This window comes from Acromyrmex echinatior, chromosome 6 (genome assembly GCF_024713525.1).
Source record: "Acromyrmex echinatior isolate Ae372 chromosome 6, ASM2471352v2, whole genome shotgun sequence".
In the NCBI taxonomy this organism is placed as follows: domain Eukaryota; kingdom Metazoa; phylum Arthropoda; class Insecta; order Hymenoptera; family Formicidae; genus Acromyrmex; species Acromyrmex echinatior.
The window spans coordinates 3,495,345-3,510,586 of NC_141857.1; the positions used below are offsets into that span (position 1 = coordinate 3,495,345).

At 38.5% G+C, this 15,242-nt stretch overlaps 1 protein-coding gene across 1 annotated transcript in view; it reads right to left on the reverse strand.

Moving 5' to 3' along the window:
• Positions 1-14,920, reverse strand: part of LOC105145417 (neural cell adhesion molecule 2) — a 227,251-nt gene extending 212,331 nt beyond the window's left edge. The window contains exon 1 of the mRNA XM_011054921.2: positions 8,642-14,920. Within this exon, the coding sequence (XP_011053223.2) occupies positions 8,642-8,765 (124 nt within the window). The 5' untranslated portion in view covers positions 8,766-14,920. The remainder of the gene's footprint in view (positions 1-8,641) is intronic.
• Positions 14,921-15,242: the final 322 nt, after the last annotated feature.

Here is a 15,242-nt window from a genome sequence, read left to right on the forward strand (position 1 = left end):
AGAACGGTTGTTACAATTATTGAGGTTGCCAAAACGAAATTATCGCATACTAACAATCGAGCACGAAACGCGCGCGCGGAACTTCGTTTTCCCACGACATGTTACAGGTTAATTCGCTTAATTGCAAAGCCGGCAGCGTTCTTGTTATGGCGGACGATTCCATCAGCTTGAATTTAATGCCTTGTAACTGCGAAAAACATCTCGGAGCTGTTCCTAGCAAAACAAATGTGTTTTCCCGCAACGATTATTGTAGAATATTAGACATAACATAAATAATAACATTGAAACTCTGAAACTCAGAGCGATTTCTTTTTCTAATCATGATGTAAGAAAAAACAAAGATGTAACATTCCTGTGAACGCGCAGTCGTTGAACTTTTGTGAGCAATCAGAAATTGATTCTAAATCTTAAAAGCCAATATAAAGTCATCATTAAACATTTATTGCTAATCAGAAATTGGCTACAAATCAATCAATCGCCGTTATACGCCACACCTTGGCTGCGTTCCATTTGACGCTTTTGGAAATCATTTCATCCTCGCTGTGTGTCAAATGTTAAACAAGAACAAATGATGCATACAATATAAAGATTCTTTAGTCAGAGTTTGGACACGGAGATAAATATGGCGACAATATGTCGTTTCTTTATTGCAGAGTATATAGGAAATGACGCTTATGATATGCTTTCAATGCGTCAGCGTATCCAAACCAAATTTAACCGTAAACTATAACAAACTATTATCCGTGAGATTATACGTCACAACAAAATATTTTGATATTCAAGACACGGTGATAAAAATTGTTATTTATTTGTCATTTCACGAGAAAAATGCTAATTATTGTAAAACCAACTGTAACATTTCGCCATGTTTGTCTAGATCAAAATTGCCCTATCAGAAAACAATTAAGAGTGACCAGATTCTGACTAGAGGATCTCTTAATAGCTCACAAGAGCTGTAAAATGAGACGCAGCCCTTGTATTCTTACATCATGTTCATTAATTGTTTATATTTCATAATTGTGATCGATGACGTACGTACAATTTCTTTAAATTCTTAAATCAGTAATCGTCCGCACTGCGTCATCATGACATGCGTTGTTCAGAGTTCAATTTCGACAATCATCGATAGATAGCCAGTCCATTCGAGAAAGTATCTCAACTCAATAACCAGCAGATAACATAGGAATTAAATGATTACGGAGTTTTAAACGAAGTTATCGAAAGTTAGAAGCGTAGAACGCTCTCGATGGAGGGAGGATTTAATAACGTTTTATATAGCGATATACTGACAGGCAATTCACAATTCACGGCACTTTTACATTATCATCGTTATCTACTTCAGCTGATGCTTTACAAGCATGCAGTGAAATTTATTAACGGACAACTGATGGAATTGTCGGAGGAACGCTCGCGGAAATAACGATTGCACGAAGCGTATTCGTACGAGAAAGCGTTTCGCGAGATGACTGTCTTGGCGTATTGCAAGTTGGTAGCTATAGACTTCAGTGCTTCGATTCCAAAATCGTTTGCGCGGTGAGCGACCTCGTAAAGGATAGGAAAACGATTCGAACGATCGTATTGTCAGGCAAATGTCGCCCCGGTTTCACACCGGCATTGCCACCAACGTACGTTTTGTAATATCACCCGACGAGGAATTATTCAGCCGTTGTCACGTTCGCGATTAACGTGATTCACGGCTGTGACAATAATGACATGAATGTGCACTTGGAACGTGTCTAAGATATTTGCCAGGACGGACCCAGCTGTGCTGATCGTAAAATCGGGCAGTGTTTGTCGCTGGCGGTGTCGTACACGGTGTCGATTAATCGACCTAAGTGTCACACGGCGCACGCAGATTTGATATCAGCGTTCGACCTGCAGTACGATATCACACGCCGATTCAGTCCATTAACCACGTTTAGCGCACACGAGAAACGGGGCTTTTAGGCCGATTCATAAGGGTGTCACAGTTAAATGCGTATTGAGCGGGAGGAAGTACAAAACGCACACGGTTGCATAACAGACATTTCAATGCCGACCGCATAATTGATCCCTTTGATCAGCCGATGCGTTTTGCGCCTCTGTACGAATTAATCTGCGGTATTTGAAGGCACACAGGAGTATTTTTCTCTCGTACGAGTGCAGACGAAAGATACTCCTAAATTTGTTCTATCTTTTACGTACGATAAGAATGATAATTTCAATATTTTATACCGTAAACGTGCGAGAATAAGGGAGCGTTTGCTATTCTCTATGCCGCACAATTCGGAGACTTGCATTGAATTTCAATGAACCGAGTAAGAATAACACGGCGCGTGAATTTTGTCCCATGTGACACACACGAGAAGCTTAAACAATTTTTTTACATCCATAACCCGGCAAGGGCGAACGGTTCTTTATCGTAATAAAGATGTCGCCCGTGCTACGATGGAAAATCGATAACTCCATATGAAACTAATTTTTATGGCCACTGCGGCTGACAGTGATAACGTTTCAACTTGACAGTTTTCTCGCCAGCGTCATCGATATGCACGGGATCGATTAATCGACTTCCACGTTTTATATGCGCAACCGGAGTTCAGCCATAATTCGCAGTGATATTACAATCAGATGACTTACGTCATCGCTTTAGGAAACGGAAAATAAATTTCATACTAAAACTAGCGCCAAGATTATTTTTGACAGAGATTCGTTGCTGATTAATAATATTTTCATTGAAATTGTAAGAATCGCGCAACGCAATTTTCAATCAAAAAAATGACAAGTATGATCAAATATCGACAATAATAATTGGCTCGTCAACGTCAACGAAAATGAATTCAAAAGAATTTCGCGTATGAGATTGAAAAAAATTTTTTTATCTCTACCTCTACTAATTGAGAGCGGAACTCGATATATGATGTTAATGTCAATATTACATTTTTCATGATTCACATATGAACTGGAATTTATGAATATATATATATATATATATATATATATATATATATATATATACGTGTCAATTAATTGACTGTCAATTAATTTCTCGGACGTGCTACACGACATGCGATACCTAGGTATTTAAAAAAAAAAACTGTAATACTTTTATTTCATAAACGTTAATATTTTACGTTCTCCTCATTACATTACACGTGGCTCCCATTTTTAATGTATCCTTCGACAATGGCAGCTCGCGAGTTTTAATTTCACAGGACACGGGCACGCTTTGATTCAGGCGTGAGAATTAAAAGCGCTGACACAGTGCGCTAATAATCCCGGCGAAAAACGTAAAAGTCTAGTTTCAGCGCACGCGTGGGAGATAAAGTGTTCCACCTCGAGCGTCTACGTAGCGTTTTACGTCAGTATAAATGACAGCGATCCACAATAGCATCTACGCTCAGAGAGATACCAAGCGCCGTAAAAGAACGAATATATATATGACTGACATATGAGAGTGAGTCAAACCACACACGCTTAAAATCGGATATGTGGCATGTATGTAGCGGAGGACTTGTAACGGGACGCTCTCTACGGCTACCGTCATTAAAATTCAAAGGAGATTGGGCTTGATCCGGCAAATCCCACAGAGAAGCTGGCGAAACTGTTCCAACAGACGAAAGTCCCTCAGAGCCATGAAGTGTTAGAAATGCCCATTGCCCGCGGAACTTATCGCCAACTAGCAGATACGGAAAGGAACGTCCCATACTTCATCTGAAGAAACGGCGAGCGACCGGTGCTCGATTAACAGCTGACCGCGTTGTCGATAATGCAATCGTCTGTCGAAAATATTGTACTTTTCAATGTTTTTGATATCTTAATCTCTTCTATTAAAGGCGCTTTTCGTGTGCTAATAGAAGAGTTGTACAGCTATTGTGACACACACACACACACACACACACACACACACACACACACACACACACACACACACACACACACACAAAGATTTTATAAAGGTTCCTACGTACTCTCCCACGCCATAATGAACGTCGCATTATTGACACCTACGCAGCCTTGTGGCATTCTATAGTGTAAAGTAAAAACAATTGTAAAATAAATTTTTTTATAAATATAAAATTTCAAGATTTTACATTTACAAAAAAAAATTGTGCAAATAAAATTTTTTTATAAACGTAAAATCTTGAGATTTTACACTTGCAAAAAATGTTATTTGTATAAATAAAATTTGAGGTAGGTGTAAAATCTCAAGATTTTACATTTTATAAAAAATTTTATTTGTATGATTGTTACACAAGATACAAATTTGTTTAACTATAATATGTGTGCATATAACGCATGTATATCATTTTTCAGACAAATGCAAATTGACAAATTGCACTCAGATGTGATTTAAACAAATTAAACCTTTATCTTGTTATCGTTTGTAATAAAAAAAAACGCATTTCACGTAAAGAGACAATGATACTAGCAATCATATTGAACGACAAAGTATGGAATTCATCTCGTTTTGTGTCGCGCAAAAAAGCAATATACAGAATAGTATTGCTCTTTAAAAACAGAATTGGAAATTTCATATAAATGCTGTACTGCATAGAACAATTCGACATGATGAAAGCGACATTTCGGCTTTAATATCGGTTCTATCTAAGTTATGTCAATCTACATGTATTACTTTTATTCTCACTATTTCAAACATTATTACATCAACCGTATCTTGGAAATAAATTAGGATAAAATCAGTCGAAAAATATTATATAGTGCGAAAACTTATATATTATGTAGCACGCGACGCCTTTAACTTAAGAGATTACGAAGAGCGTAGCAACGAAAATCTACTGCGTGGAGCGGAAGCATTTTAGCGTAGAATTAGAGCGTAAGAACGGTACGCCGCTGAACGCGCGAACACTATCGATCATCGAACTAGCTGTGCTCTCTCGAGCACGTACGAGATTCGCCGAAAGTGTTTTAGAAAGCGTTCTTTCAGCACGACGTTAAACGGAGGATCAACCTTACGTCGTGTTTGACCCAGGCGACGAGTAAGCTCGAATTTAAAATTCGGTCGAGCGCATGACAGTCGTTGAATGAGAATCTGTTTGTCGAGAGGGGATGAACACTGCTGCTTCTGCTACTGCTGTTGGAAACACTATAACTCCCGGCATGACGCCGTGACGTGATCCGTCTGTATGATGAGTTGCGAGAACCGTTAGCGATGATAAACGTGTAGCGCGGCTTGTCGTAACTTTTTGACTTATGACAAAACGGAACGATGAGGAAGAGAGGATGGGGCTCTGTTGCCATTTCAGCAAATTTCGATCCGCCCTAGAATTAATCACCAACGGCGGTAAATAAGCCCGACCGAATTTATCGTTCGTTACGACATGGGAGATATTAACGCGTGCGGAATACGCTTTGTTGCACATGTTTAAACGTGCATTATAGATATTGCGAATCAACGAGGCCAATCATTAAGCATGACAGAACTAATTAACGGTAGATACACTCACTATATTATCAAATAGAAATAATACGTTGTTTTGTTAGTTGATTGACAGTAATATATAATCCCGAATAAAATCATTTAACTGTAACGGATAGCAAAATGACCTGCAAATAATATAATATTATTTGCTAATATTCTGATAAAATAATAATCAATAAATTACATAGCTTATACTAAACTAGGTTCTCTCTTATTACAAAAAGTTCAATCAGACAGGTGAGCAACAGGACGGCTTTAAACGGACAAAATTCGATTACAAAAATATCTCCGCGGAAATAAAATAGAAATTTAGAATATACATAAGAATGCTTAAAATAAAAAAATATAAGAATAGAAGTGTATCATTTTATAATCGATAATTGTATAATTAAAAAATGTTTAAATCATCACATGTGTTCGGTAAGAAATTTGAATTAAATCTCAATGTATTTTTTGCGTCGACATTAAATACTTGATTACAAGCACAAAACGAGATTTCCTCGTCGACTCTTTGAGATTCCGCACTTCGTCGCAGCCGTTTATCTTTGACCCGCTCGACACCGCCACTTAAAACGGAACATCTCGTGCGAATAGTACCAGTCGCGTTCCTTTGTAAGCAACAACGATGCCCGCTTATATATTCGAGCAGAGGAATCAACTGAATACCAACTAAGGGAAGCCAATCGCCTGGTCATTCTCACATGCGAGATTCTAACGTTTCAAAAGCCGACCACGAACTTCCTCGATTCACTAACTTGCTCGAACAACTAAAGGTCCATGTTGAAGTAAAATGCTTGTCTTTGACGCGAACCAAGTGTATGTCTGTATGCAAATGACATGACTTTAGCCGGTAATTTATTGCAACTTAATAAGTGCTTATTAGCGGAGATATACACTATCAGAAGAATCAGATATTTATTTTTACGATTTCTTTTTGCAAAAACTATTAGCTTTAGTCGAACAGGTTTTGACCGATATGTTATACGTATATTAGTGAGTATTATATAAAATTTTTAATTAAAAATAGCACCGATAACTGTTGGCATTAATAATATCGATTTACGATAGTCATCACAGCTTTCATACAATTTATGAAACAAAAAATCAAACAAATTTATGAAACACATTAATAAATCTAGTCGTAGGAATTTTTTTTAAGCCATATTTTTTTCAATCAGAAAATATACTATTTTTTAACAAAAAATTACATCTTTTAAATTTAGAAATCCATCATTTTATTAAAATTGTTTTTGTTTCAGATAAATTGCATGAAAGTTACGATAAGTACGTTATGTGTTTATATTTCTAATTTAAAAAATTTATGTAACATTCATTAATGTACAATACGTACGTATATAAAATATTGATCAAAACTCTGAATAAAATTAATAATTTTCGTTAAAGAAATTGTAAAAGACGTATTTTTGTCTTGACCTTCTTTTTATCCTCCCTTAAATAACGGTTTCGTCTATTTATCTTACTTATAAATTGTTTAAATAAATTTTGTTAATTATTTAATTAACAGAAACAAATTATTTAATCAATTAATTATTATTGATACTGTACAAAAATATCGTAGCTCTCAATTTGTACTAAGCTACATCGTGCAATTTTGATGTATCTTCGTCTATTTCAAATAGATTGGAGTAAATATTTCAAGAAAATTTTACATTAAGTGAATCTTGATTAACTTTCTCCAAGTCGCTAGTTGAAATTATACAGCAGAGGAAATCTGAATGGTGAAGCCGTTAAGATTATCACGACGATCTAGTGAGTCTTTCAAGCAGCTCCCTCGACCACACTTTGACATTATTAACACTTCCACCGTTTACCATGAACCGCTCTAATATCTTTCATTCCAATGAAAAATTCCACCGGCGGAAGTCAAGTTCTTCTCGCATTGTTACCGTGTTAACGCGGCGAAAAATTTTCCAGTCTAGTACGATAATTATTCGATCGATCTCTCACGTCACATGCAACAAGCGTTTGTACTTTCAGCGATGATACGTAGACCGCGACTGCGGACTGTATCAGCGAGAGACGCGATACGTCTCGTCTGTCGCGTCGCCGAGATTAAGACGGGAATCTGCCCCTCTCGAGCTTCTACGGAACAATAGAGTCGCATGTCAAAGAGTGAAGTTTGATCTGACACAGATCTGTTCGTTCATCAAACTTGGCTCGTCGCAGTCCGGAATTGTTGCGCTTCGCTCGGCGCAACTCGTTACGCAACTCGTTGACGTTTTTTGACGGATCTCGTTTTTTTTTTCGTTTGTCACCCGCACTATTCTATCTCGCGTACTAATTAGTCAACACGTTCCGCTTTCGAGAGGCTTTCGAAGGGTGCTTTCGACAACGCAAACGAGGACGGCTCTCAGCAACGTATGTCGCGCAACCGTATTTGCGGATGACCGACGGGGGCGAAGTAAGTGGCGGTAAACGAGCCGCAGTGTCACCGATATGCAAACACCGGACCATTGACGGCTCTACAAGCAGCGTCCGAAACTATCATCAAAGAGAGGAGTTGCCTTTGATCCATCAGTGTTAAAATATTCGTTATAAACCGGTTCGAACCGCCGCGATGCGCAAAATCGGTCATTCGCACGTCGTAATTAAACGATAATAGACGAAAGAGTTACGTGGTGAAATTATAATTCCGAAAGCGCGCGTTTGATCGAGAATGGATAAACTATTTCAGAAGATTACAACGTGATTTTCAATCAGAAGTTCAGTGTAATATCGATACAAGTATAAAATGTAATTTTGTATAGTTAAATTGTAGTTAAATATAAGTATAAAATATAATTTTATATAGTTAAATTAAATTTAAAAAAATTTGTTATCTGACATGCAAAAAATATTTAATAATATTTACGATTCTCGCTATCGAGAATTATCTCGTTGCTTTTTTTAAAACAAAGGAAATATAGATTTTTCTAGAATAGAATGAATATTTCCTCGATTCAATTTTTAACTTATAATATTAGGCGTAAGTTGATCTTATGAAACTAATTTCACAAAAACAAAATACTCCTTCAAACTGCACTCATTTAACTTTCGCTCCTCAAAACTTCCGACTCTCGTTCACGTTTGATAAACAGATAGCTGGAAATGGTCGATGGAACTACCAAAAAAGGGAAAACCAAATAGATCCGCTGCTCGACCTTTGAAAGCTCACGCAAATACGATAAAATACAACAACGAAATTCAACATCCACTTACTGTCCTTCACGCAGAACGCGCCGATAATCCAGAGCGGAAAGAGCGGCACGACGAGCACGTTCAAGTGTCTCGCGTTCGCGTTGTACCGTAGACTCCTACCGTCGTGCGGCCTAAAGTAAATCATGATCGTTCCACGTGACAGGACCAACGCGGCACGATCATAGCAACACCGATCACCAAGGAACGAACGTTGTTGTTGTCGTCATACATCCACCCGCACTGTCTGAACGCACACTGATCCAACGGTGGATTCCTTTCTTTCCTCCTTCGAAGAGCTTTAGTTGAATCCGGAGTCCGGACGGCGCATCTTCCTTTTTTTCAAGACAGATTTCCAAAGATGAGAGATGGATCGCGAGCGAGCGATCTCTAAACGCTGAGATTGAATTTCGCGACGCGCAAGCGACACAGCGTTGAAGAAGACTGCGCTGGACCGTTGAAACTTGCGGAAGCTCTCCTTGAAGACTTTAGACCGAATGGTGAATCGCGATCATGGAAATCAAAGTGATCGAGCGTGATCAACGCACCGCTCAGTAATTCCTCGTCACAGAATCATATCGTCGATCTGTTGGCGGTATTCAAATACCGAAATGCGCGTTTCGATATACTACTCCAATATCCTTTTGCACTTTTTCACTTTTTTTTCTTCTTCCGTTGATCTATCACTTTGTTCATTCTTCACACCGTTTTTCCTCTTCCACCGACTTTTTTTCTCACGTCACGTCAACCCCTCCGTTTGTTTTCCTTTTTCGCGCTGCCCCCCAAGTTTCTCTCTGCCGATTCTTTTTCCACCCCCTCGGAAGACCTTCAGCAACTTTCTCACCCTCCCCCCCCCCCGGAGGATAAACTTCTCTCTTTTACTTCACCCGGCGTTCACTCGCGTCCTCCGATGACACGTTCGATCGGCACGTTCCAGCGCTTCAAGCACGACGACGTGATGCGCGCCACTCACAGCGTCAGCGTGATTTCGCACTCCCTCCACGACTGTATCGGGCCGAACCGTGTGCGGCCGCCGCGCACCGCCGTTCACCTGCTGCGGCCACCGCTGGTGCCGCCACCGACGCGTCGTTTCCGCCGCCGCCGCCGCCGCCGCCAGCCAGCCGACGTCGACGTCGCGGGGTCGTCGCCGCCGTCGTCGTCGCCGTCGCTACCACCACCGTCGTCGCCGCCGCCGCCGCCACCACCGTTGCCGCTGCCACCGACACCGTCGATCGAAAAGAGGCCCGTGTTGTACGCGCCCGCGCACACGCTTTACCTCGCATGCGTATTGAACGCGAGAGACCGGTGTCTCTCTTTCTGCCTTCACTCCGCAGCGTATCTGCACGCGCTGCTTCCTCTTCGTTGTTTGCCACTACTGCCGGTTGCGCTTGTCGTGGGAGTCTGTTACTGTCCCTCTTCTCCCTCTCACTTTCTTCTAACAAGATTAATACAGTCGATTTTTCCCTGCGATTTTTTCTATGGTCATATGATTATAGAAGATTACTCTAACCGGTTTCTTTTTTTATTCAATTTTGATTTTTTTATTCTATTTGTAACGCGTTCACAACAAATTTGTGGTATTTCTCTAAAATTGTCCGTTGTGACCCGTTCAAACAAATTTGTATTAATAAAACATTAATTAAACTGGGTATTAGGAATCGCCAGATTTTACACTGCGCAATGATTAATTAATATTAAATTTGATCTTCGCTCATTATTTTATTTACTTTACTATTTGAAATTTGTATATTAAAATTATTATATTGTAACATTATGAGGATATTTATTTTTATTCTTTTATTACTGCAAATCATTTTTCAAACAAACAGCGTTGACAGTGTTTGTTTTAAAATGATAAAGTATGTGATTCTTCTCTTCTAACAATCTCTTTGTTATTTGTCATGCAATCACTTCCTGCGAGTCTAAAACGAATGACAAACCTGTGTCGAAGGGTCGGATAATGCGATGAGGTAAATGAAGTCAGGTGAAAAGGTGAAGCCTTAGATTGATTTTGAATATGTGTAAAGTCGGAATGTCGTTCGAAGTCAAGTGCACCATCAACAGCGATTTATTCTGAAGAAAAATGGAGTCTTCTCGTATTCAGACCTTCCAATCCGCTTGTTGCCCTTTGTGTAGTGCATAACAACTAGCGACCTGCGAGTATTTACTTTGTCTGGCTTTATAAAATTAAAATCGTACAGGAAAAGAAATATCCTGATTGGACCCAAAGGCGAAACGAGATGGCAAATCATCAAATCTGTGTTGTTTTTAATTAGAAACGCGACACACATGTAATCCCTAGATGCACGTACAATAATCTTTCATTTGCAAAGTGCAACAAGTGAGTTCAGCTTTGTGCTTACGAGTTTCCATAGCCTGCGTAACATTCCATTTTTATCTTTTTTTTTTCTTCACGTTGCACACGGCAATCTTTGCCTACGTTTTTCATTTACCTTTTTATCTTTCCATGTTTTACTCCAGTCGCGTCAGATACGAAAGTCTAACAGAGATAGTTTTCTAAAGAAAGGAACATGTGTCGGAGGAAAGCCTTCAAATAGAGATGAAAGGGAACTGAACCTTCGTTAATTTTATCCCTCTTTCTCGTTACGGGAACTGCGGTTTATCTGATCTTCTCCAGGTCTGCACGCTAATTTTCTTTGTTACCGTTCTTTTCATATGCCATCAAATTTTCTCCATGCGTAATTTTAATCTCAAACAAATAAGCAAGATGTGTACGTTTTCAAACATGCATTCGCAGTATACCATTGATTTCCCTCTAGTCTAAATTTTTAGAAGAGTTAAAATATGAATTTACATTTTTATACATGTACGTGGGAAATTTTCCGAACTACTACGCTGTGTAGATGTTTCGAAAAACATATACAAGTTTATAAAATATTTAAAGATTTGAAGAAGAGAGAGAATTATGTGTGTGTTCCTAGAGATTTATGTTGATATTAAATATGGATATATAGGTATAAAAGATATATGGTGAAAAAAGAATATTTTTTTTCGGTTAGTAAGAGAAAATATAATAAAAAGAAGGAAAAGGAAAATAATTAAAAGTCACATTCGAGGAAAAGCCTCAGATATAACTATTTTTCTCTTTCTCCCCCGGCACGCAATTTTTTTCACTCTTAATGCGTTCCCTTCTTTATTCGTTAATCCTTGCTCTCTCTTCTTCTCTTTTAAGATAACTCTTCTGCAACGTCGCCCAGAATTCCTGCGTACGGCAAGAAATTTGCGAAAAAAAAGAGGTACGATGGAACTGCTATGCAAAGAGGACTGGAATTTGTTACCGCCAAGGAATGTGCATATTTTCATTGAGTTTGTCTTAGTCCAAATATTGAATCGATTTACGAAAATATTCGATATTATGTTAAATAACAAATAACAATAAAACAAATTATACGAATAAACAAGACAATTAAAATACAGATGTAATAACAAGAGATATAAACGAATTACTTATTATTGAAATTGATGTAACGCAATTATATCACGAATGGTGTATTTGTATCGTATACAAAATACAATATGTTGATTTAGAAAATCATGTTTTCGCGTAAATATTGAATTAAATGAAAAACAGGAACTGGATTAAGTAGATTATATTTTGGAAATATAAGCTGTATTTTCAAATACATTGCCAATATTGAAAATCTACGTAACGTAAACTAAGGTAAATGTACCAGTTAGTGGACAGTTAATGGACATGATCCAATTTATTGGACAAAGTGATAAAAAAGTTTAAATATTAAGCTTTTAACGATATGTACCATTCTAAATAAAATCGTTATTAAATGTTTATAAACATCAAATTTATTTAGACATATTGTTAAAAGTTATTAATATTTAAAACTTTTATCACTTTGTCCAACAATAGAGTCATGTTCACTAATTGATACATTAACCTTATAGATTTTTAGAACTGACTTTTAGAACTGATTTTTCAGTAATAACGGTGCATATCGGAGTCTATATCGTGGTCTATATCTCCGAAATATAATCTATATAATCTAAATCCTATTTTGTTATATAATTATCACGCGTATATAATATATAAACATATATGAAATTGATACACAATATTGTGTAAAACAAAACTCAATCGTGGCAACTCTCTTTCTCCACAATGCTAAAAATGCTCTGCCAAGAAATGATGAGAAATGATCCCCATCGAATTCTTGGCAGCGCCTTATATCTGCCGGAAGCGGACGATGAGGACCGCTGAGGTTGAAGAACGAAATTGGACTTCCTACGTGCAAGGCGGTACGCAGAACGACCCAGCACTTTGTCACGGATGTGTTTCACATTCATTTACAGATATGCTCACTTCGCATTCCGAATATTAGATTTTGTCTGCCTCGAAAAGAAAGAGAGAGAGAGAGAGAGAGAGAGAGAACTGTACTGTTATTCTATATTATTTAATTTCTATTTGATTAATTTATTTAAATATATGATAAATAAACAGTAATAATATAAAGTATATATGCAAAGCATTAAAGAAAGTTTCAAAATTTTTTATGCGCGTAAAATAATATTTACTGTTTAATTACTGTGTAAATAATGTACATATTATAGAAAAATTCATTCCCCTCATACTGGATTACACAAATAGATTTTTAAAATTAATCACAAAATAGATATTCTCAAAGCATTTCCTGTTTGTTTGTGAACAGTCATAGACTACAACAGTTATTTGAATTCCGGAGATGAGTACAAATATTCGGTATGCGGGTAAAACGTCTTAGATTCAATTTTTCGCAAATGGGTTCTTCGTGGTAGAGTGTAGAGAGAATCTTTCTATATAATATGGCATGAAAATTTGATGCAAAAGAAATTGGATTTAAGCCGTAGTGCGCTGCACCAAACACATTCGTGTATGCGATATATATTGCCCAAAGGAAAGCGCAATGTGTTTTGCTACTCCGACGGTAAACGATATTAACAAACGATAGTACGCGGTCCAATTTTTCACATCTCGACAATTTACAAATTACAGTCAAGTCGTGCGAATCAATCCGCGCGCGGTACGTGGGGAGAAGAGAGAAAGGCACTTCTATTAATACCATAGGGATGAAGAAATTTTTTAACAATTTTTTTTTAACACCGAAATTACAACAACTCTCGATACCATGTCGCTAATGGATTAGTGAAGGCTCGCACGAAGTACCAAGCCAAGTACGCTTCAATTTGCGAAACTCCGCAGTTAATGGACTCGCGCCATAGCGCGAGCTATTAAATTCCGTCACATGTATGCGAAAACGATATACAGAGAGAGAGAGATTTTGTTTACTGCGCGGATTAGCGCAGGTTAGTAACCGGACTTTATTCGCGCATTTAATATCAGCATTGCATCGCGCGCGTATTACTACCGTTTCGTGTCGTCCACGCACACTTATGTCGTCGACGCACTCATCCGATGACATTATTATCGAAAAGCGTTTTACCACGGCAGAGCACGTTCGCTCGCTTTTCGCGGATAAATGTTACGTGTGGCAGCTACACTGCACTACCTATGAGACCGAGGGAAAGCGCAGTACGAGAGAGAGCTCTCCACTCCGCCGTTAAGCGATAATAATAGGCGTTGCACATGTACTTGCAGAGAGACAGAGAGACAGATAGAGAGAGAGTGTATGAGTGAGTGAGAGGTACGATGAGGTCGAGATACATACGCCAACGAGATGCCCAGGAGAAAACAATGCATCCCGCTGTGCACGTCAATGAGACCTGCGGAATCTCGTTAGCGCTCTAAATCCTCCTTTTTTAAGGCCACGATGCATTTCTAGGTTCAAGACACACGTGATATATTCGCGTACCAAGTTTGCATCTGGCGGCCATAATGTCGCTCGTAATGTCTTCGCTATTCAGATAAACCATGTCGCGAATACAAAGTGCGCCCGAAAAAAAATATGTCACAATAGAGTAGAAAAAAATGTTTTTACCGCGAAGACCGTTTAGCGAAAATTCTAATTCTCTTTCCTATTTGTATAAAAATAATAACGTATCGTTTTAATATCGTGTTACGCCAATTGAAGAAAAATATACGTTGCTTGTTCGTCGCTACATTCTTCATTTAGTAATAACGGTCACGTAGACAATTCGTGTTGCACGCTTCGACGCCAATTTCGCAAATCGGATCGGGATACGAGCGCGCACACGAGAAACGTGACGGTCGCCATGACGAGAGTACGACCTAATGCTCTTTGGAAATTCAAGAATGAACCGATACGTTGGTACGCACGATCGAGCCGAGAATCGAAGATGGATCGTGTGCATAGGGTAGGGATAATGGATGCTAGTCCGAATAAAATTACAGCAAATATTGTATCAACCAGCTACTCCGTATGAGCGATCGGATAATCGATCTTGGCGTTAACACCAAGCTGGAATCTTTCAGTACACGAGAAATTAGCGTATACCTACTACCTTGACGCGTACAGACGAAGCATCGATGATGTCGGAATAGTGGAAGAAAATTTTCAGAATTTTCCTTCACAGTTGCGGACGTGTTCTCCGACTCTGCCTTTATTTAATCCGGCAATCATCATACATCACCCGCCGCGGAATTACGCCGGCGGCGTTGTTGCATTTATATTGCTCTTCCATCTTTCAGTCGCGC